At 37.7% G+C, this 22,634-nt stretch overlaps 1 protein-coding gene across 1 annotated transcript in view; it reads left to right on the plus strand.

Annotated features, from left to right (window-relative positions):
* Positions 1-3,952: 3,952 nt before the first annotated feature.
* LOC590360 (stonin-2) overlaps positions 3,953-22,634 on the plus strand; it is a 29,284-nt gene continuing 10,602 nt past the window's right edge. Inside the window, exons 1-3 of the mRNA XM_030998480.1 lie at positions 3,953-4,287; positions 14,733-17,057; positions 17,370-17,528. Of these exons, the coding sequence (XP_030854340.1) occupies positions 4,035-4,287; positions 14,733-17,057; positions 17,370-17,528 (2,737 nt within the window). The 5' untranslated portion in view covers positions 3,953-4,034. The remainder of the gene's footprint in view (positions 4,288-14,732; positions 17,058-17,369; positions 17,529-22,634) is intronic.

A 22,634-nucleotide genomic window follows, 5' to 3' on the forward strand; every position in this document is an offset into this window, starting at 1 on the left:
ATCAAAATATAGAGAAGGGAAGACGATTCGTCGTACCGTTGTTGACTTTTAATCCTTGTTTGAGTTAGTTTCGCCGAAAATGTTAAACCTCTGAATTCTTTAGCTGATATTACAGGAAAGTGAAACTTCGAAAAAATACAACTATTGTAGTTGTAGTCACTCTCGAAGTCGTCACAGCGGATAAAAAGTCACAGTTCGTAGGGAAAAAAACTTGTCGGTCGACCGACAAATATACATCTCACCGACTTCAAACTTCTGCATTGATATAGTACACGATCGAGCAAGAATACCGACACAGCTGACCCGACACAGCAATATATTTAGCCGTGTCTTTCTTGCTCCCTCGACGAGATGACTCCACCAAACAACCCCCCTCTCTCTTTTACTCCCACTCCTCCTATCTCAGGCTCTTACCTCCCCTCTCTCTCCTCTCTTTCACCCCCCGTTTCTTTTGTTTCCCTTTTCTCTTTTTTTTCTTTTTTTCCTTTTCTTTCTTTTCTTTCTTTTCCTTTCTTTCCTCTCCTTCCTCTTTTTCTTTTTTCTCTTTCTTTCTTCTCTTTTCTTTCTTTTCTTTTCCTTTCCCTTCTTTCCTTTCTTTTTCTTTCTTTCTTTTCTTTTCCTTTTCTTTTTTTCTTTTCTTTCCCTTTCTCTCTCTTTTTCCCCCTCCCCCTTTTCTCTTTTTTTCCCGACGGCAGCGCAATTTTACCGACAATATCCTGACAGGTGGAGGGGTGTCGCAACCCCACACCCCCCCCCCTTTGACGACGCCCCTGGGTGGAGCCCCGGAAACTTAGTGGTTTTAGGCATTTAATTACGGTCAGATGAACATATTTTGATACCTTATTTGTGACACTGGCAGGTCATCTCACGTCCAAGGGGCCGAGAACCCAGAAGCTCAGGGGTTTTAAGCATTAAATTAACGTCAGATTAGCATCCAGCCGTCCGCCTCAGGGCCCTTGGTGGGGTCCAGGGGCAGAGGCGGCGGAGCGACTTCCAAAGTGGGGGGGGGGCACCAACAAAAAAGGGCACTTTCTGGGGAAAAAGGGCACCTACAAAGGGAAATCTCAAAGCGAAATATACCATTTTTAGACATTGGTATGTACCCCTTTAATGTGATTACATTATCAGGGATGATTTCAATATTTGTTTCTCTTTATACATCGTATAAAATGTTGCTTAAACATCATACCTTGCGGTTGGGTGTGATGGTCGACAAAAATCATTTGCGAGCGAGCGAGGAAAAATATAAGATTTGTGAGGTCGCAGTGCGAAAACTACATCTTATAAAGAGGAAAAAACCAATCCTCATCGGGTTATAAATAAGTACATTCTCACAACAGCAAACTGAAAAGACCTTTGATAAGTAAAAATTATAACATCTATAAATGTGAGCGAGCGTAGCGAGCGAGCTTTGGGAGATATTGCTCTTAGTCGCTTGAAATTAGGGGTACGTTTAATGATGAGAGGAAAAGGGGACACTTATCGAAGGGATAAGACACTTACTAGAAAATAAAATGAGCACGTGTCAAAGTACAAAGGGTTATTATCAGAGGTGAAAATGGGGCACTCACCAGGGATGAAAAGGCACTTATGAGAATGGAAATTGGGCATTTGTCGACGGAAAAGAGGCAACCATCAGATTTTGATAGGGGCATTTATGAAAAAGGGGAACGTATCATTGTTAAAAAGGTTAATTATCAGAGGTGAAAAGGGGCACACACCATATATGAAAGAGGCACTTATGAGAATGAAAAAAGGGGCACTAATAATAAAGGGAAATGTGCATTTGTTGAAAGAAAAGGAGCACCGATCAGATTTTGATAGGGTCATTTATTGGAGGTGAAAGGGGGCTTTTATGAAAAGCGGATATTATGAAGGAAAAGGAGCATTTATTAAGGAAGGAAAAGGGGCACGTGTCAAAATAAGAGGGGGTGTTATTAGAGATGAAAAGAGCACTTATGAGGAGGAAAAGGGGGCACTTGTCAAAATAAAACGAGTATCTCTCAGAATTGAATAGGGTAATTTACCAGACATGAAAAGGGGCACTAGTAGGAGAATGAAAAAGGACTATTTTCATAGGTGAAAAGGGGCATTTATGAAAAGGCGAAGGGCTCTTTGTTAAATGGGGGCACTTCTCATAAGGAAAAGGGGCACTTATTAGAAAGGAAAGGAGGCATATGTGAAAATATAAGGTGCGCTTATCCGAGTTAAAAAGAGGTAGTTATTAAAAGGGAAAGGGGCACTTCTTACAAAGGAAAAGGGGCAATTGTCAAAGTAAAAGGAGCACCTCTAAGATGATAAATTTCAAATAGCGCCTACAGCCATACAATGGTAGCTGCGACCATAAAAATATCAAAATATGTAGTTGTGATATATAATTTCCCAATGGGAATAGCTAATCGGTTGATTTCAGTCAAGAAACGTTGCTTTATAAATAGTTTGTTTTATTGAAATTCATCACGTTAACTTTACTCTTTTTTTTTTGGAGATGCCCCCCCCCCACTGGCGCTCAAGAGGGGGGGGGGGGGGGTGCGATTTTTCAAATTTTCGAGGACCATAACAAATTGTGCTCAATACCCCACACCGCCCCCCCCCCCACTGAGCGAAATATTGGCCGGCACGATTTTCAAATTTCAGTACACTAAATTTCATATTGATTTCAAATTTGGGCCCCCCTCCTTGAACCAAATTCATGACCCCGTACCAAAACTTTGTATTACCTTTAGGGGTGCTTCATAAGAAGTGAAAGGGGGCGTTTTTTTTAAAGGGATAGCCTCCTTATAAGAAAGGAAAAGGGGCACGTATCATTGATAAAAGTGTAATTATCAGAAGTGAAAAGGGGGTAATTATCGCATCTGAAAAGGGGCACTGACCATATACGAAAACAACACTTATGAGAAATAAAAACGGGCACTTATAATAAATGGAAATGTGCTTTGTTGAAAGAAAAGGGGAACCGATCAGATTTTGATAGGGGCATTCATCGGAGGTGAAAGGGTGCATTTATGAAAAATAAATGTTATAACATGTTAAAATAAATGGGGCACTTATCAGAGATAAAAATGGGTAATTATGAGAAGGGGAAGGGGCACTTAAAGAAAGGAAAAGAGCACTTCTCAGGAGGAGAAGGGCACTTGTCAAAGTAAATGGAGTAACTCTCAGAATTGAATAAGGTCATTTAGAAGAGATGAAAAGGGGCACTTATGAGAATGAAAAGTAACTATTTTCATAGGTAAAAAGGGGCATTTAGGAGAAGGGTAAGGGGCACATGCGAATAAGGTGCGCTTATCCGAGTTAAAAATGGATAGTTAGTAAAAGGGGAAGGGGCACTTCTTACAAAGGAAAAGGGGCACTTGTCAAAGGAAAAGGGGTAACCCTCAGATTTGAATAGGGCAATTATCAGGTTGAAGGGGGCGCTTCTCGTACCTGAAAAGGGGCACTTACTAGAGATTAAAAAGGGCACTTGTAGAAGTAAAAGGGGCACTGTTCCCATGTTAAAAGGGGCACGTTTTGGGTACTAGAGAAAGTGTGGGGGCACTGTGCCCCCTGCCCCCCCCCCGCGATTCAGTGTGTGTGTTGTTGTTGTTGTTGTTTTAGTTTTAAGGGCGTGTGTCATTCAATTATGAATATTTACGCTGTCGGATGTTGCCTCTATTCAAGTCGTCGAAATAACCTCTGCGACGCATTTCCGCCTCTGTGTATATCATAGAGATATATACTACTTATTAAGTATATATCTCTATGGTGTATATACACTTTGGTGCAAATACATTCTTGTACACGCCGTTAAAACTAAAACAACAACAATCTATCATAATTTACCTTCCTCTCTCCAACGCACGTACGACTACCATAGGCTCCATGCATAGATCCAGTGTAATCTATCTTTTGCGAAACTTCCTTTGAAGACTACTACTCGACTCGGCTTGTAAATGTTCACTGCCGCTAGCGCGCGCTGCACGCACTTGGACGACACGCTGATATAAACACCACCATTAACCTGGCGAAAAAGCAGACGAAATGCTGAGCTAAAAATGTCTGGGTGGGTGTCATTCGACGATGATGGAGATGGAGATGTACGTGGGAAAGCACCAGCCCTACATTCATCGAGTAAAACAAGAGAAGATTATGGCGTTGGCCTGGTTGTTGAGGCGGGTGCAGGTGTTATTAGCGGGAGTTGGGTGAAGTTTGAGCATTCAACCTCCCCGAGCACGCCCACCTCTACCGCCCATCGGGTGGCGGAGGCCCAGGCCCAGGCCCAGCGGCCTATGATATCTCAGCATACAGGTAGGTCTACGTCCATATATATACAAAATATGCACCGTGAAGTGTGGTTGAATTAGTGTGGTGGATCGTGGAGTCATGCTGTTGTTCTCAATTTAGTTTTTCGTAATTGTTGGTCAGTTGGTGATTCAGTGTAGATTTTTAAAATCATTTATTTCATGTATAATCCACAATTAGACTTCTTCTTCAAGATAATCTCCCTCCTTCAAGTTCAATACTGAAGATTCTTGCAGATGCTGTATAGGTCTACTACTCGGCCTGATCGGGGTGTGCAGGTGGACCATTACACCGGGGTTTCCCCTACTCTTATACGAATAGTGCAATGGGTTCTTAACGTGCAAGGGTGGTGACTCTCCTGTACACGGGGCCTCCATTTAACGTCCCATCCGAGGGACGGAGTGTTTTCCACTTGACATAACCTGCGTCTATGAACAAGGGAAGGGGCACATTAACACACAACGCAGACTTCAGTCATCCGCCTGGGTGGGAGTCGAACCCGGGATCTTTGGTTCGACAGGCAGACGCTTTACCGACTGAGCCAACTCGCCTCCTAGGTCTAGACCTAATTTAATGTCATAATTGTAGAATCTAGATATACATTGCAACTTTAATAATAATTTATGCAAAAAATATTATTAAAGTGTAACAAAGCAGGTCCGTAAAATGTGCAAAGAAAATATTCTTCATCAAAAAATTATTTGCATGTGATTGTGAGCTTGACTTTAAAGTGTACTTGTAAGCATTAACCCAAAAAAATTGTGATTGAAACAAAATCTCTTACCTGATTATTTGCTTGCAGTTTCAGCTTGAGGAATAATGGTGTTTATATTTATTTAATCAGAAAAAATAGGCGCTCGGGCTGACGCCAGCGCCGATGTCACTCTCCATACAGTATAAACCCGATTAGTATACTTGTACAGCCCGACGCATATCGGATAGGCTAGGTCATATCAGGAATGTCATAATTGGAGTGTCTACTGGGAGAATGCTGAATTATATTGCTCCTTCTTCCAGTGATTGTCAAATCTGGCTTTAAAGCTGTTTACCGAAGCCGATTGCAGATACTACCAACTTAGGGAGGGAGTTCCAGTCGTTGAGGACCCTGTGTTCTAATACCGGTATTCAAATTATGTAAGGAAACCTGTATACTTTCTAGACTTCACTGTCAGACACTATTGACTGACTGACTGACTTCTTTTTTCTTCGGTAATAAGTTACAGAACATGAGCTGAAAAGCGTCCATGAGCATTTGTCTACATCAATAACCCACTTCTTGTAATGGCCAAAATTACACTGATTGAATCTTTTCGCCGCAAAACACGTACAACCCTTTGCTACAAGGGTATGAAAATCAGACTATTTCCTACATGTAAATGGACTGCAATGTAGTTTATAATAATAATTCCTCAAATTTTTTTCTATTACACATGGTGTACCACAAGGTTCTATGCTAGGTACTCTATTGTTTTTAATTTACATTAATGGTCTTACACATTCTTCTAAACACGAGATTGTTACTATTATTTGTGACAAGTTCACAAGCACAAATTGGTGCTTTCAACTGCACCTTGATGTTAAATGAAGGTCCTTTCCCTTGTGGGTTTTTCGGCATTATGTAAGGAAACCTGTATACTTTCTAGACTTCACTGTCAGACACTATTGACTGACTGACTGGCTTTTTTCATCTTTGGTAATAACATACATGAAATGAGCTGTGAAGGGTACTTGGGCATTTTGTCTACATTAATAGCCCATTCCTTGTAATGGCCAAAATTAAACTGATTGAATCTTTGCACAGCATAAAAACGTAGGACCATTCGGTACAATGGTCTGAAAATCAGACTATTACTTACTGGCTCTATACTAGCCCTTAAGTTGATTTGACAACTAATATTCATTATTTTCCCACTTACAGACATTTTCAAGCAACCTTTTTTTTAGGGAAGTTTTAAATTAGTATTATCTTTCAAATGCCGTTGGAATTAAACCTTTTCATTTTTTTGGCCTGCAAATGGGACATAGTACCTTTAAGGCAACACTAAACTACAACGATACATGTATAGATGGGCAAATTGGGCAATGTTCTCCTAGATTGGCTATTACTTTCATTCAATCTGTCCCAACTTTGAGCTGCCATTTTCTCCTTCCTTTTACAATATACATGTACTTTCCTCCCATCCTAGTCCCGCTGGGTTCACTCAATGTGACTTCCGGACCACATGACCGTTACCAAAATCACGGAAAAAGGGGTCAATTTCAAGCAATGTCCACAGACAATATATTCCTCGAAATAAAGAAAATAGGGGTGCACAGGTGTCCTCGAAATTGATAAATAGGGGTCAGGAAAAGAGAAAACCCGGAAGAAAAATTCTCGGAGCCGAGTCTTGTCCTTGAAATATGGTAAAAAAGGGGTAAATTTGCGAAAGTGTCCTTACAATCTTATAAATAGGGGTATTCAAAGTACAATTTTGTCCTTGTTTTGACGTAAAAAAGGGGGTTAAATTTCACAAAATGTCCTTGAAATTGACCGCAAAAGGGGGTTATTTGCATTTGTGGGAACGGTCATACATGATCCCCATGATCCTAGTCCAGCTAGTGTTAATCTGTATAATTATACATATCTTGTTAACCCATCGGCACACTGGAACCGGGTGCGCCCTGTATTAAGCCTCTTTCAAAGAGACTATAGTCAGTGGGTTCATCTAGTATGTTTCATTGTGATTTTCTAAAACGTAACAGAAAGACTCCAACCATATATGATACATAATGTACACGTGTAGAAGGAAATCTTTGTTTGAGCTGATGTTAAAATTGATTTTTACATTAATTTTGTATTTCTTAATAGTTAATGAGTTCTTTTCTTGGCTGGGATAAAGCTATATATAATGCATTCAATTTTTTAAAAACAGAATCGAATGTACGTTTACTTCAGATTCAACAATATGACATCTCAGTCACGGACTCATGTGGAATGCGAATGTGTACCTTTACCTGCATGTGAAGATATTTGTTTGCATTTCACAAAGACGTGAACTTTGACCAAGTAGGGATTATACCGGGGATGTACTCAGTACAAACAATGTGATTACCTCCTATGCATCATTTAGTAGGCATAATGGACAAGGTACTACCGTATGTAGCATAGACATGCATCCAGCTCGTGTAGACCCACTTGTATAAATTCATGTTTGTACAAGATGTACTGTAATAATGAAAAAATGAATGGAAAATGTAAATGTTATGTACAATAATTTATTTTAAATTTTGCAATGTGTGTACATTACATTTTATTGATAGCTGTTGATAGCTATAGTTTAAAGGAATTCAAAATCTTCCAAAAATTTGAGAAGTATTATTTTTGGGGTAGATAGAAGGAGCCTGCAAATGTTTGCTTTTATGCTAGTTTCTTGTGCAATTTTAAAGGCTCATTACCAGTACCTGGGTTTCAAATCAAGGAAGATATTTAAATCTGCTGATACCTACTTAATGTTAGAAGTATTGACTTAAAATTAATTTTAATGAAACATTATTTGGAGACAAAATATCATACAGCTGTACAGTGTACATGTATGTAGCAGAAGAAGGAGAAGAAGGAGGAGGAGGAGGAGACACAACATTTAAGTTCATGATCGGCTGAGTGACGATTGTACTATTTGGGATGTCAAGAACATTATTTGCTTTCAAAGTAATGAGGAAATACATACATGTACTGTATAGTGTATACTGTTAGTGTGACCCTCAAATCCTGTCCAATTAGGATATTTACTTAAATGTAATAAATAAGTTGTTAATTACTACATGTACAGTGCATGTACATGTACATGTTGGCCCTATAGCCTTTTCTGTTTTTTATTATTTATTTTTTCTAACAATGAAAAACAATGCAGTTTAGATCATAGCCAAGCTATCTAAATTATTGTCTGCCTTCCTATTTGTTTTCACTACATGTACTCCTTGCTGTAGAGATTTAAAAAATAAAATGTATTGCCACTCAATACTCATAAGATAATAGCAAAGAAATATGACAAATGAAAATTAAATTAAAAATACAAAAACGAAACAAAAGTAGTGTTGCTGGGTACCAGATACACTGGAGGCAGATACATTACAGGGAATAATTTTCCTGGTATCGCATCGCAATTTGCTATGCATTTTAGCATGACTGCTATACAAAATATCTTTTGTGTAGCAGTTTTCTTCCATAGAAATGTACAGAATTTCATTTGAAATATTTATCCATCGGCTGAAATTGCTAATCAAAAAATTTGAGGAAAATTATTCCCTGCATTTACAGGCAAATTTGGTTAATTGAAATGATTTAATTGTTCACACAAAAAAGGGTGTTTGTTTACATTGACACCATCCAAAGTCCATGTTTACATGTCTTCATAGTTTCCTGTTTTATTTACATGTAGTGTGTTCATTTTGACATATAACATACCGGTATGTACACAAATAAGGGTAGGGCATATTGTTGGTAAAACTCATGACTATAGATAATTTACCAAAGTGCTGAAACTTTTGAAACAAGAATTGAAATGGTAAGTGTTGATATCTTCATATTTTCTTTGGAAGTGTTATGGCTGATCTACAAACAAAAGTTTTTGTTAACCTGTTATTCACAGGTCTTTCTTTATATATGAAAGATACATACATTTATTTGGAATTTGCCCAAATAGAAGAACACTGTACAATGTATGTCACGGGGAGAACAATAAGTCTTTATGAACGTAATATAATCCTATTATTCTAGTAGTCAATAAATTACATAAAATGTACATGTTGGCCTTCCCGTGATACATGTAGAATTGAGTTTGAAGGAAGTTTATTGATCTAGAATGAGACCATTTAAAAATATTCTCACAAGTCAAAGACTTTGGTCAATGTTTTGTGTTGCATCTACTGTATGTCATCATTCAAATTACTTTGGTTTGTCAAGAACATGCATGGGTAACATTTGCAAACTACATGTAGGCCTGAGATTGAGATTGTCAGTTCTGGAATTAAATGTGATCTGCCTGTGCTGGAATTTATTCAAAGAAGTGGAAGCAAAAATTGAGTTATGATGGTCATTAAGTAGTAATAATGGCTGTGGCAGTAATTATTTGATGATTGTGAAACAGTAAAGGTGTTTAGATAATAACAATGTATGGCTCTAGATGACTTTAGTGATCTCTCTTCTCTAATTTACTTTTTGTGGTAAAAAAAACCCCTCAAACAAGGAGCAAGAAGGTGATGGTATTCTTTAGTTAAAGGTAATACAAAGTTTTGGTATGGGGTAATGAATTTGGTTTAAATGAACATATTGGAAGCATATGCAAGCCTACAATATTCAGTGATCGATGCGGTTGAAATCGAGTCTAAAGTGATGAAATTGTAAATAATAAACTCTTTATTTGGTATGGTGCCCTCTCAGGGTCAAGGTATTAATTTATCTATAAAACAATGTTATTTGACTAAAATCGACCAATTTGCTATTACTGTTTGGAATATATATATATCAGATCTGCATATTCTGAGATTTTTATAGTCGCAGCTACCATCGTCTGGCCGTTATAGGCGCTATTTCAAATTTATAAAAATTTACCGGGAGCACTGGTAAAATTCAATATTCAATTTTTCTCGAAAGCAGAAGAGTTTTAGGGGCTAACATTTTTAGTGCTTATAATACATCCGTAGGGGCATCCAAATATATCAAAATTGTAAAGAATCACTATCCAGCCAATTTTCAAAATTTACCAACACTTTGTAATACCTTTAAAACTGTTACATGTACATGTAATACACAGGTGTACATACATGTATGTAAATGTTCTATTAAAGTGAATGAATTTTGAAAAGTCTCAGAACATGATCATGCAGGACTACGCTATACCAGCTATAGAGCTAACAGGGATCACAAACTTACATGTACATGGACCATCAAAATAAAGACTAGGGTCAGAAGTTTGCTCCCCAGTGGGATCATAATTTTGACCTTGTACACCCCCTGTAGTTCATCTACAACCGCTGGGTGTGGTGATGACAAGTGGAATGGTATTGGAACTAAGTAGCCTGGTAGGAACATGTACCCTGTACTTCATTTTTGGCATACTTAATAGCGTGAGAGTGTTGCTGTGCTTTTGTTTTGGTGTTTGGACTGATACTCCCCCTTGGGCTTGGGGTACATGTCACTGGGAAGAGGCGTGTCACTCAATGTCATCCTTATCATCATCTGCTGGGATGGATGTTGATTTGGGTATGGATATGTCCATGTTTTGGGTAAGTGATAATGTTTAGACTAAAAACAGGAAGAAAGTATTCCTTTCATCATGTTTACTGCTTGTCATGTTTACTTGTTCGTATATTTACTTTTGAGTGCTGACTATGACTAATATATGTACATTTTTGTGAACACATGCTATCTCCTGTCTACACTGTACTAGACTTTTAAGTGGTTTTACCAGACACAATCCCTGGTTTTTCAAAGGCAGGACAAGTGTGACTATGAATATTACCGGTAGTCTATTCAAGGAGTACAATGTGTAACTCTTTGGTATATTGTGGCAATCTTTTTGAGAGTAATTTATGTAGACTGCCACTGCCATTCTCTAACTTTGTGAGCAGAAATCTAGACTTTCTTTTACAAATGTGCAGTATTGAACACTGCTTTGATTCATTGATGTCTAAGGTTTTGAATTGTAATAGCATGATTCTCATTGAAATTGAATTCCCTATTATATGAGCTCTTTCACCCGAGGCAAGATATTTTCATAGGGTACTGTCAGCCTTGCCTTGCACGATAGGACAATACCTTATTTATCCAGACAATGCAGAAATATTGTTACAAATGAATCTGGATTTAGAATTGCCTGATACTTGTATGCACTTGTACATGTAGCATCTAAATATGGAAGACAAGTGTTGGGTCAGCTGAAGTTATGAACTTTTGAGTACACTACCGTGTGAGTCAAAAAAAAGTTTACACCTAGAAAATTGCTGATTATTCTAAAAATCATCTTATGAAAGTGAGTGTTTTATCCCAAATCATTTGGTACCATTTTTGTGTGGTATGTGTTCACGCTTGGATGAACAGGTGGCATTGTTTGCAAGAGTGCAAAAATCGACTTGCGCCAAAGTGATGCCTTCAGTATGTATTATGTTGGGATTAGTGGAGTGAGAGAATGGATTGAATGTATCAATTGAAATGCATTGCATATGTGTTTTTGCAAAGGGCAAAGTCACACACCTCCACACACACGCCCATAAATGTTCCTTGATATTTGATATTCGATATTTGATATGTGTGGCATGAGGTGTTATTGGATGTGCAAAGACCGAATTAATACCCAAATCCCAATCGTTTTATTCAAACATCACTACATGTAGGCAACTTTGGCGCAAGTCGATTTTTGCACTCTCGCAAACAATGCCTCCTGTTCACCCAAGTGTGAACACATACCACACAAAAATGATACTGAATGATTTGGGATAAAACACTCTTTCATAAGATGTATAATAATTTACTGTTCACAGATGATTTATAAAATAATTAGCAATTTTCTAGGTGTAAACTTTTTTTTGACTCACTCTGTATATACATGTAATGTACAAAATAGGGCCTACAGCTGCTCATACATGTACATGTACTGTACATGCTTTCTGGTGTATCATTGGTGTATATTATATTACTCGTTCACCATATTTTTTTAAACGCATTTCACAAAATGAAGGAGGTTTTATGTACTGTATGTACATGTACATGTACTGTATATTATGCTTTTCAAAAATTAACTTTATTTTCACTGAAATTGAAGTTGTTGTGTACATATCTGAACTGCTGATGATGTACATGTACTGTACATTTCTTGTACTCATTTGGAAAACATCCTTGGAAGAAGAAATCTTGACATTTACACAGCTGTTTCTTCCAGCTCAGAGCGTGATCCCTAAATGCAGGGCTAAGATGGATTTAACCCAAATATCGTCTGCACTTGAAATATTGGGGAGATGTTGAGGCTCTTTTGTCATGAAAAGAGAACCACCGTAGTCATTTTCAGGATGTTAAAAATAAAATGAATGTGAAGCATGCTGTATTGTTGTCAGGCTTTGGTCTGATTGGCCTGTACTATATTATTCAAGATATATCCTGTCATTTTACAATATGGCAGAGCTGCCAACCTGTATGATTTAATAGTATTTTGTACAAATTTTAGAAGTAAATACATGTACAGTACATGTACAGTACAATAGTACGATTTTCCAAAACAAAAAAAAAGATTTTTATTATGGTTACATTTACATGTTGGCTACATATTGCACCGAAGCTATAAAAGGCGCTAGATGCTCATGGAATATGATCAGCTCTTTCTTTTTTTCTCTCTGTACTATTGTATATTCAGACTTTACCTAAAGATATCAGAACATGTAAAAGAGTGCTTATTATAATCTGTAGATCCTCCCTGTAATGCTGTGTCAGATTATACCTGCAGTCGTTAATTAATTTGTGGGAGTAAATCTATAAATCTAATTGGTCTTGTCTTGGATTTAAAACAAGATTTAGTCATGAAGTTACTCAGTATCGGCTGCTCGAATTTCATATTTCATGTTATGATAGACATGTTATACTGCAATAATGTTGATTTATGATAGGAGGGGCTCGTGTTTAATCAATCTTGTTTTTGGATCAGCGAGTTTAGCAATATCAGCCACTGAATTGCTCCATGTTTGAATTTCAGATTTCAGGTTTGGTAGTGAACAGTATTACTTCGAATAAAGTACCGTAGACACATTACCACCAAGTCACACCATACATGTAGTCTATGGAATAATAATGCAGTCACGCATGACACAGTGTGAGAGTGTCTTACTTTATTTCAAGCAGTACTGTATTTACTACAATAATGTTAATGATTCATGACAGAAAGATTAATGATTATTAACTTGCTGTATTTCTCTGTCCATTGTCAAGATAATGCTGCATGTAAGTGCTATTGTAAATCACAGCATTTTCAATCAGAATTAAGTAAATTTAGGGGGCACAATCACGGACATCAATTTTCTTTCAAGGCCTTCATACAGAGCTGACAAGCATAACATTTTCCCCGGAATTTTTGTGTTTTTTTCTCATAATTGCGGTACAGTTTAGTACGTTTTTATGCCTCCGCCACCGAAGGTGGTGCCGGAGGCATCATGTTTTCGGGTTGTCTGTCCGTACGTCCGTCCCGTTTGACCGTTATCACAATATCTCAAGAACCATTTAAGATTTAAACTTAAGACTCGGGAATAGTATTTATCACTATAGGAAAACGATCTGATTAGATTTTGGAGTACGTAGGTCAAAGGTCACAGGTCACAGAGGTCAACTTATGAAATTCCTTGTATTGAGTTTGTTAGCGCGATATCTCAAGAACCATTTGAGATTTAAACTTCAACCTTAAGGATAGTATGTATCACCATAGGAAGACGATCTGATTAGATTTTGGAGCACGTATGTCAAAGGTCAAGGGTCACAGAGGTCAACTTATGAAATTCCATACATTGAGATTGTTATCATGATATCTCAAGAACCACTGGAGATTTAAACTTCAAACTTAGTGATAGTGTGTATCACTATAGGAAAACAATCTGATTACATTTTGGAGCATGTAGGTCAAAGGTCAAGGGTCATAGAGGTCAACTTATGAAATCCCATACATTGAGATTGTTATCATGATATCTCAAGAACCACTGGAGATTTAAACTTCAAACTTAGTGATAGTGTGTATCACTATAGGAAAACAATCTGATTACATTTTGGAGCACGTAGGTCAAAGGTCAAGGGTCATAGAGGTCAACTTATGAAATTCCATACATTGAGCGGAGGCATCATTTTCGACTGCGCGCAGTCAAAATTCCATCTAGTTTCTTCATAAAATACTTTTTTTCTAAATTTTTCTTTTTGTTTGTTTTTGTGTGCACATACCGCACGTCAGTCAAATGCCCTAAACTGTTGATCACTACAGTACTGTAATAGAGATTTTCAATAGAGATTTGTGATTTACAAAGAGTAAAACAAAAAAAGTGAAAGGCATAAATATTTTCAAAAAGAATGAAATGCCAATATTACCAAAAAAATATCATAAAAATTTAAAAAAGAATGAAATGCCAACAAAATATCATAGACATTTCTGCATTGGTTGGAAGTTTTGTTTGGATGAATTCCCTTTTTTTGCCATCATGGTCCCTTTTTTTTTGGTTGCACGAGGTTGGCAGCTCTGTTCATATGCTTAATATATATGTTTGAAAACTTTCTACAGGAAATATAAAGAAATATATGTTGCTTTAGAAAATGAAATGGATGGCGTAGGAGCTTCTACAATTCATTCATATTCATATTCATATTCATATTTACACCATTGTTTCATTTGTTTGATTGAAAATCGAAATTAATCCTATTTCATTTTTTTACTTTCATCTTTTGTATGCAGGTGGGTCCATTCACAGCAGTATAGATGTGATGTCCCAGGCATCTGATGACCACCATTCAGCTATAGCATCATCAGTGATATCTTCAAGAGGAAGCTTCTCAGGATCCCATGACAACATCTCCAGCTCCAGGGAGTACATGCCATTAGAATCATCGTCCTCGTCTCCCAAGCCGGGAAATGTTACCCCTAACTCAGAAGGGTGGGTCAAGTTTGGAGACTCCAGGAAAGTTGTAAGTTCAACCCCGCTGAAGAGTGTGGTCCCAGAGAAGGGGATCAAAGAAAACGGTAGTCTGGATAACTCAAGAGTGTCCAGTCCTGCCCCTGTAAATTGGGTGCAGTTTGAGGACGACCATGATGTGACTTTGTCCTCAACGTCCTCAAGACCATCACCTATCTTGTCATCGTGTGACGACTCTATCACTCGTGAATCTCCATTAGAGGATCTCAGTGCAAGGAGCAATAGCAGACCTCTTGAGATCCCCAAAAAGGTCAATCAAAATGTTATTCCTGGTCATACGCAAGTGGAGAAACTGAAACAGGGAGATGTAAGATCAGGGATTAACCTTAATTCTTCCAGGACAGTTACAGCCAGTTCAACTCCTATACACATGTCAGACCATGCAAATGACTTAGAAGTGTCCAGGTTTTCTGAAGTAGCTACTGGGCCAGAGACAAATTACGATACAGCAACTCCAGGAAACCCCTTCAAGGCAGACATGTTGACTCTAGAGCAGTTGGAGAAACAGAAAGCCATGGTTGAACAGGCTTGGAGGACTGTCTCTCCCTTCAACCCTTTCCTCAACATGGGAGGTTTACAGTTAGCAAGCACACCTGTGAAATCTAATGCACAGCCCATATGGACAACCTTTGATGAAAAAGATGGTGCTTCAGCAAATACTCAGATAGTATCCAGCAGTCCAGGGAATCCATTTGCAGGCATGGCAGCAGCTTCTAATGTGCATAACAGATCTAATATGGCTGCGACATTCAACCCTCAGCAGCAAGCACAGGGACAAGTGATCTTTGCAGCTGCTGCAGCTGCACAACAAAGTGCAGCAGCAACTCAACAAAGTGTAGCAGCTTCACAACCAGCGAAGCAAGTTATGGCAGTACAACCATTGATGCAGTCCAGTGGTGTTCAACCTGGAGACCAACGGACAGCAGCTATTCTTTTACCCAGTGCCTACGCATCTCAGCCCATCAGTCCGATTGGTATGAAACCAAACCAGTGGCAGCAGCAACAACAACAACAGTTTTTCCCGTCAACATATTCTTCATCGCATCTGAACATTCCTCCAGGCAAGCAGACATTGGCAGCCATTGTTTCACCTACAACAACATCAACTACAGAAGGAAGTGATATGCCCGACAGTGGCAAACTACCTTTTAACACCCAGACAAGCATCAAGTCAAATTTGTCCTCTCCTAGGAGTGACAAGCTGTTTCAGGATCAGTACCCTCGTGAACATATGGATCTATCAGAAGGATGGCCTCTAAAATTCAGAGTACCTGATAAGAAACGAATAGCAGGCTCGCGTACATGGCAACCTATCTATGTGAGGCTTTCTGAAGGAAACATCCTCCAGTTGTTTCACGACAGGACTAGAAAGGAACCGTTCAGGGAACTTCCCTTGCAGAGCAACTATGAGATAGGCCGTCCAAATCTTCAGCAGTATGATGCAAAGGGTAAAATTCATACAGTCAAACTGCTGTACATGTCCTACAAAGAAAAGAGGAAAGTCAGTGCCAAGGCAATGTATGACAAAGGAGTTAGCCTTGAAGAGCTTATGAAGCTTGGCTCACTTGACTTTAAAGTGTACCAGAGCTTTGTGTTTACTATCAATGATGCCTTGATGAAATTGACTCTCTACCAGGATAGGGGTGCCCACTACCAACAGGATATGATCAAAGTGGTTGTTTCTGACGAATGCCGCTGCCTTGTCAATGGCAATGGAGATGTTGTGCGGCAATCCATTTCTGTTGACCTTAATGTCTTATCTTTTCTCTCTGGGAGTCCTGACTGTGCAATAGGCCTGAACGATGTCCAGATCAAAGGTTTGGATGTTGTGGCCAGACAACACATCATCCCCAACAAAACATCAGATTGGATCAAGATGCATAACGTAGAACTTCACAAATGTGCAAATAAAAATGTGTTCGTGGACTCTCGAATGATCGAGTTTCAACCGTTGAATGCCTGTCACTTTAGGCTCATGCAGTTTCACATACAGCCTTCAGAAGAAGAGGACTTACCCCTCCAGGTCAGAGCTGCTTTCTCAGGTGAAGGTACACACATGGAACTCAGGGTGGATCTGCTGGTACCAGGTAATATAATTTTACTCCTCCATAGGCATAGGGCATCTATACAATTGCAGTTGATCCAAATCAATCTCAAGTCCTCCAATCAATCACAAGTTTGCAGTCTCCTATCTTGTACATATATGGTTGCGATTGATGTCAATCACAGATAAGTAGCAATTAATATCAACTCTTTATAAGACAGGGGCCCAGAACTGGATTCTGAGTCATTTAAGATTCACTGCTTGTGTTTTGAATTTCAGTGCTTTCCAATTTTTGTAATCCTTCAGTAAGTTGTAACATGTTATCTTTTCATATGCCCTCATCTGTGTCTTTCAGCCTGCACCGGCAAGCGGAATCCGAGCCATTACCAGTGTGAGAACATCCTTGTTCACATTCCTGTCCCGGACCATTGGGTCTCTTACTTCAGGAAACCCAAGCGGATGGGGCAGTCCTCGATCCATGCAGTCATCAAGAGGCCAGATCTTATCAAGAGAGGTAAATATATTTAATATTGCTGATTTAGGAATTCTCAAAAGTTGTAAGTTCAACTTGAGCTTTGGCTGAGATGAAAAATGAAAAAAAAAGAATTTCATTACCAGACGTCTTTTTGTCGTTGTTGGAAACTGCTGGAAGGTAAATTGCTGAAAGGTAAAAACGCAATCCAATGCATACATACAGTATGATTATTTAATAGTGTACACTCATATTGGATTTAAAAAAAAAAAAGTGAAATTCACAACGGTAAATCATTCCAACAGTAGGAGAAAGTTGCTTATACAATCATGTAGATCTAATTGTCCTATCAACCACAGTGAAAAACAATTTGATCAAAAACCTGCTGAAAGAACCAAGTGTACAATTTAAGCAGATAATTTGCAGTTCTTTATTCTTTAGAATTAAACAAGGCATGCTTTATAGCCATACAAGATGATATCCAGGATTCATTTCTCATCTGACTACATCTTACATGACAGTGAAAAAACAAATCATTCACGAAAAAACAAAAACAGGAAGGATGCTAATCTTTTATTCTCCAGATTCATTTCAACTTCCTCGAACGGGATGGATCTCAATTTGCACTGAATATACATGTAGAGTCAACATGCCTTCAACTTCATACTTTGTATTAATACCAGAAAGCATACATCAGTACATGTTCCTTCATAACTACAGTATGCTTTGACTTTGATGATAAAGCAGAAAATAATTGTTGTAATCATTTCTTTATTTGCAAGGAAAGTACAGCAATATATACACAAATTTTCACTATTACAATTGTTAATTATGAACCTATCCGGGTTGAAGGCAGGTTGTAAACAATTAAATGAAATTTGAAAGAAATCAATATAGTAAATTAATCATTGAATTCAGATCACCATAAAATGACACCTGTATGTAAAATATTGCTCAAGGGCATCAAGAAAATAATTCTGTGTTAACAGGTGGTCTTTACATGCAGGCTTTAACCTTTTCAGGAAAGGGATTTTTCAGGGCTTAATTGGTCACATCTTTTTCTTTTAATGCTAAATTGCTCTTGTTTATGAGAACATACATACAAGTATGGTCCCAACAGTAGTATAAAGAAATACAAATACATTTTTTAAAACCTAACATCCTGAATCACCAAGGTTTCTATGGGGGCTACTGATGCCAACAGATATGCAATATAATCCTTCCACACCCCTCCAGCTGTGTGACAAATTATTGATATCTAGTTTAAGTATGACTACATGGACTACACCTGTAGATTCCAGGTGTTGTTGTATTGCCATAGCAACACTCTTAGTCTTTGTGACAGCTTCATGTGAAAAGGGATGTCCTGCCCTGGATGTGATTTCTAATTTACTATTGTAACTATTGTAAAAAGGCTGCTCATTGAAAACAACAAAAATATCCATAACGAACAGGTTGTTAAACATTATTCTTTCTCTTTTTTTTTAGGGGGGGGGGGGGAAGAGGGTACATGAGTAAAAGAAAATTAAAGATAGAGTTTACAAGAAATTTCTGTCTTTTGTGAAATATTTATGATATCCACTGTGTTTTCGTGCATAAATATACCTGTATATGTTTTATAAATATCAGTAGTGGACTAGTGGACACTTTATTCAAATTACCTGATTGGTCTGGCTCAAATGCGTTGAGAATTTAGATGAATAGTTTAGTCACCATTATAATTACTTTTTAATGTCTGTAAAATGCCTTTTCTTGGTGTGTTTCATGACTTTCATCATTATCTCTTTCTTCTAAAAAGAGGGAAGGTAAAATTGTTGTTCACATTTTATGTATAAGACAGTTGCAAGCAGTTTGCACCTAAACAAACGTATTATACATGCACATTCAAAATATTATGCAGCATAGTATCTCCCTGCACAAAACCAGGCACCCTAGAAATCATTCTGTAGCCATCAAAGAAATGCAATCAGTAATATAAATTGATATTATTTGTTTGCCTCTTTGAGTTTCCCATACTCCTTCCTGGTATAGGCACCAGATTGATTGATCGTTAAAATGACAGAGCTCAAGGGCGGTTCCTGTTGTCACAGTGGCTTTGAATAGAATCTCAGATCGTCTCCCTCTCTTCTTTTGCTCGTATCCATGGAAACATGACGACAGTTTGCTCCGTGGCAGACTCAATATCACTTCATTTCATCTGCCTTTCACACCTATCAATTAGCTTTCTTGATATTATGATTAGAGGTCATAATTGCATCATAATATCATTAACTGCTTTATAAACCACAATTTATATCACTCCATGGGATGGGATACTATAGCATTGTGAAATGTGTGAAATTGTTCTTTGGTTCATTTTGTTGTTGGTTGTCAGTCAATTTGTTGCCACCAACATGGTACAAAGTAGAAACGCATGCTAGTTTTTTAGACATTAAATATGCATTTACAGCGCCACATATTCTGCTGAATGCGAAAGAAGTTCAATTGTTCTCATATGATCTTTGACTACAATGCTATCATGTGAAAGATATAAACGGATAATAAACATAGCTTTTATATTGTCATAAATTTATACAGGATGTATGTGTCTCTAGGATAATATACAATGCCGTTAAGATAAATTCTCATGAAAAATCATGCAAAACCTTCTTAAATTTCCTAGAGTACAAGTACGTGATATTTGTCTCTACAGAATTGGTAGAAAGGGATAGGCTGAGTAGTAAGCAATTGGAACATCTAGGAACAAAAAGGTAAATGTAAAGAGTAGGCTTGCACGTGCATACATGTAGCAGTTAGCACACAATCTCATATCAGCAGCTACGAATGAGTGACAGCTATGTTCTCTGAATGGTGTTTTGCTAGATTGTCATACTTACAAATGCATTTTTAGACAATTTATACCAGGTTAATCCAATACAAAAAATTAAAATCAAATCAAATTCCATCATCAGAATTCAAATAAGCTTTAAACAGGGAGTATATCTACATGTTATGATCACCTCAATAACCTCCTACCTTATGCGCTCATGTATTCTATTTGATCTACAGGCAATACAACAGGATATTGCAATATGGCATGGGTGGCGCCTTTGTTATAATGTCTACCCACTTTATTGTTCAAATGTTGACAATAATTTAGATCAAGGAGATAATAATATTTTCTTTACCCAGTGCAGATCATTAAGTTTATTCTGAATGTGACGCATTATTGCACATTCTCTAGGGCAGTCCAGTATTCACTTGATTGTGTTGTAGAGATAAAGGAAATTAGAAGTAATGCCCGGAAATCGCTTCATAAATTACCAAGGAACTGAATTTCAAGTGCACTTTCCTGTTATTTCCTTTTTGCAGTTTAGCCTCGACTGAGTAGTACCAGTAATCAACCCAGTTACCTCACTGAAATTATATGATTGACTTGTATTGAGTGTATTGGATGGTTCATTTGAAGTAATGTGAGAGGATGGGGGAAAAAAAGGGAAGAATGATGCAGACTTGAAGGAAGATGGAATAAACAGTTCTTGTGTGTTTTTTTGTGGGGGGGGGGGGGGAGAAATTATCAACAAGAACTACTGTATTTTTATGCCAAACTTGATCTGGATAAAGTTTAGGAATTGGCCATCAGCAACCATCAATTTCATGCATTAAACATTACAAACAAATTGATATCAGGCCACTTTATATACTTTTATATACATGTATATATACAATGTATATATATATATATATATATATATATATATGTATTTATTTTTTTAGGGGGGGGGGGCAATATTACCCTGAGCCCCCTCCCCCATCTGTGCATTTGTAATGAAAGCAGCCCCTTTCTTCACATGACTGATCTAAAGATGGAGACATCTGTTCATGATTTTCAACCGTGAAGTCACATGGGGATGAAGTTTTTGAAAAACAAGGCAGGAAGAATGTATTTTAATGTATCCTGAATCGTGTGTGGTCTCATGCAGTCAGACCTAATCATCATTAATCAAGTGGGAAAAGTGATATAATATTTTGTGCAAGAACTGTAGCCATGATAAAATAAGTAATTTAATTGTACTTGTGAGGATGCGGTATTGTAGTACATTGTGGAGCAAAATATGGCACAGTATACATGTAAGTATAACAGGTTTGGGCATTGTTTAGCGCTTTTAGAGACTTCGGTGGTAAGCGCTATATAAGCTCTGTTTTTTATTTTTTATTTTTTGTTTGTTTTTTGTTTCAAACCAAAACCTGATAAAGTATCAGGCTTGACTTCTCATGAACTTACAGAGAATTGTACTAAACTGCACAATTCCTATAAATCATCAAGATTTCCTATAAAGGAGGTACATACATGTATGTATCCCATTTTAAGCCTATTTCACCAAATGCTCATCATATGTGTTTCTTCATACAGATGTAACAAATTTTCCTCTGTCATGAATTGTTTTTACCTTTAATGTATCTCCCATCACAAACACAAAAAGAGACTGAATCACAAAAGTATGCCATGTTGTTTGGCCGTGGGTCAAAACAACGACAGTGATCTACAGATCACGTCTGCTCAATATTGGACTAAATATCAAGTGATGTCATTTGATCTACCCAAGTACCAGTAATCTAGTCTGCCTGCAACTTTTCATCTCTTTCTATTCTATGTTTTCAAATGGCAAAGATTAATAGAGCGAAGAGTAGAACATACGTGTACATGTAGGTTTACAGTACAAAGGGTATATTAGCTTTTCCTCATGGATTTCAAAACATGCCCTTTACAGGGGTCTTCTTTCCTGCTTTCGAAAGGAATGGTTGTATGGCATTTGTCCCTGCAACAATTGCTCTTGGAAGATATCCTATGGCAGATCCAGGATTCGAAAGAAGGGAGGGGGGGGGGTAGGGGGTAGAGTGCCTACATGTACCATGCTGAGCTTTACTCTTGCAGGAACTGGACAGAAATGGAACGAGAGGTGCAAGGAAAATATAAATTCTTATATTCTTAGGAATGGAGGAAATGTAGAGGGGCATGTTGCTCCTGCGCCCCTCTTAGAATCCATCTGTGATCTTCTTATAATGATCAGGAAGTAAAATACAACATTAATTTGGATAAGACAGTGCATAATTTAAAAACAATTTTACTTATGATGTAATGTGTTTAATATTGAAAACCACAGATTA

This window comes from Strongylocentrotus purpuratus, unplaced genomic scaffold (assembly GCF_000002235.5).
Source record: "Strongylocentrotus purpuratus isolate Spur 01 unplaced genomic scaffold, Spur_5.0 spur5_scaffold_5, whole genome shotgun sequence".
NCBI lineage: Eukaryota > Metazoa > Echinodermata > Echinoidea > Camarodonta > Strongylocentrotidae > Strongylocentrotus > Strongylocentrotus purpuratus.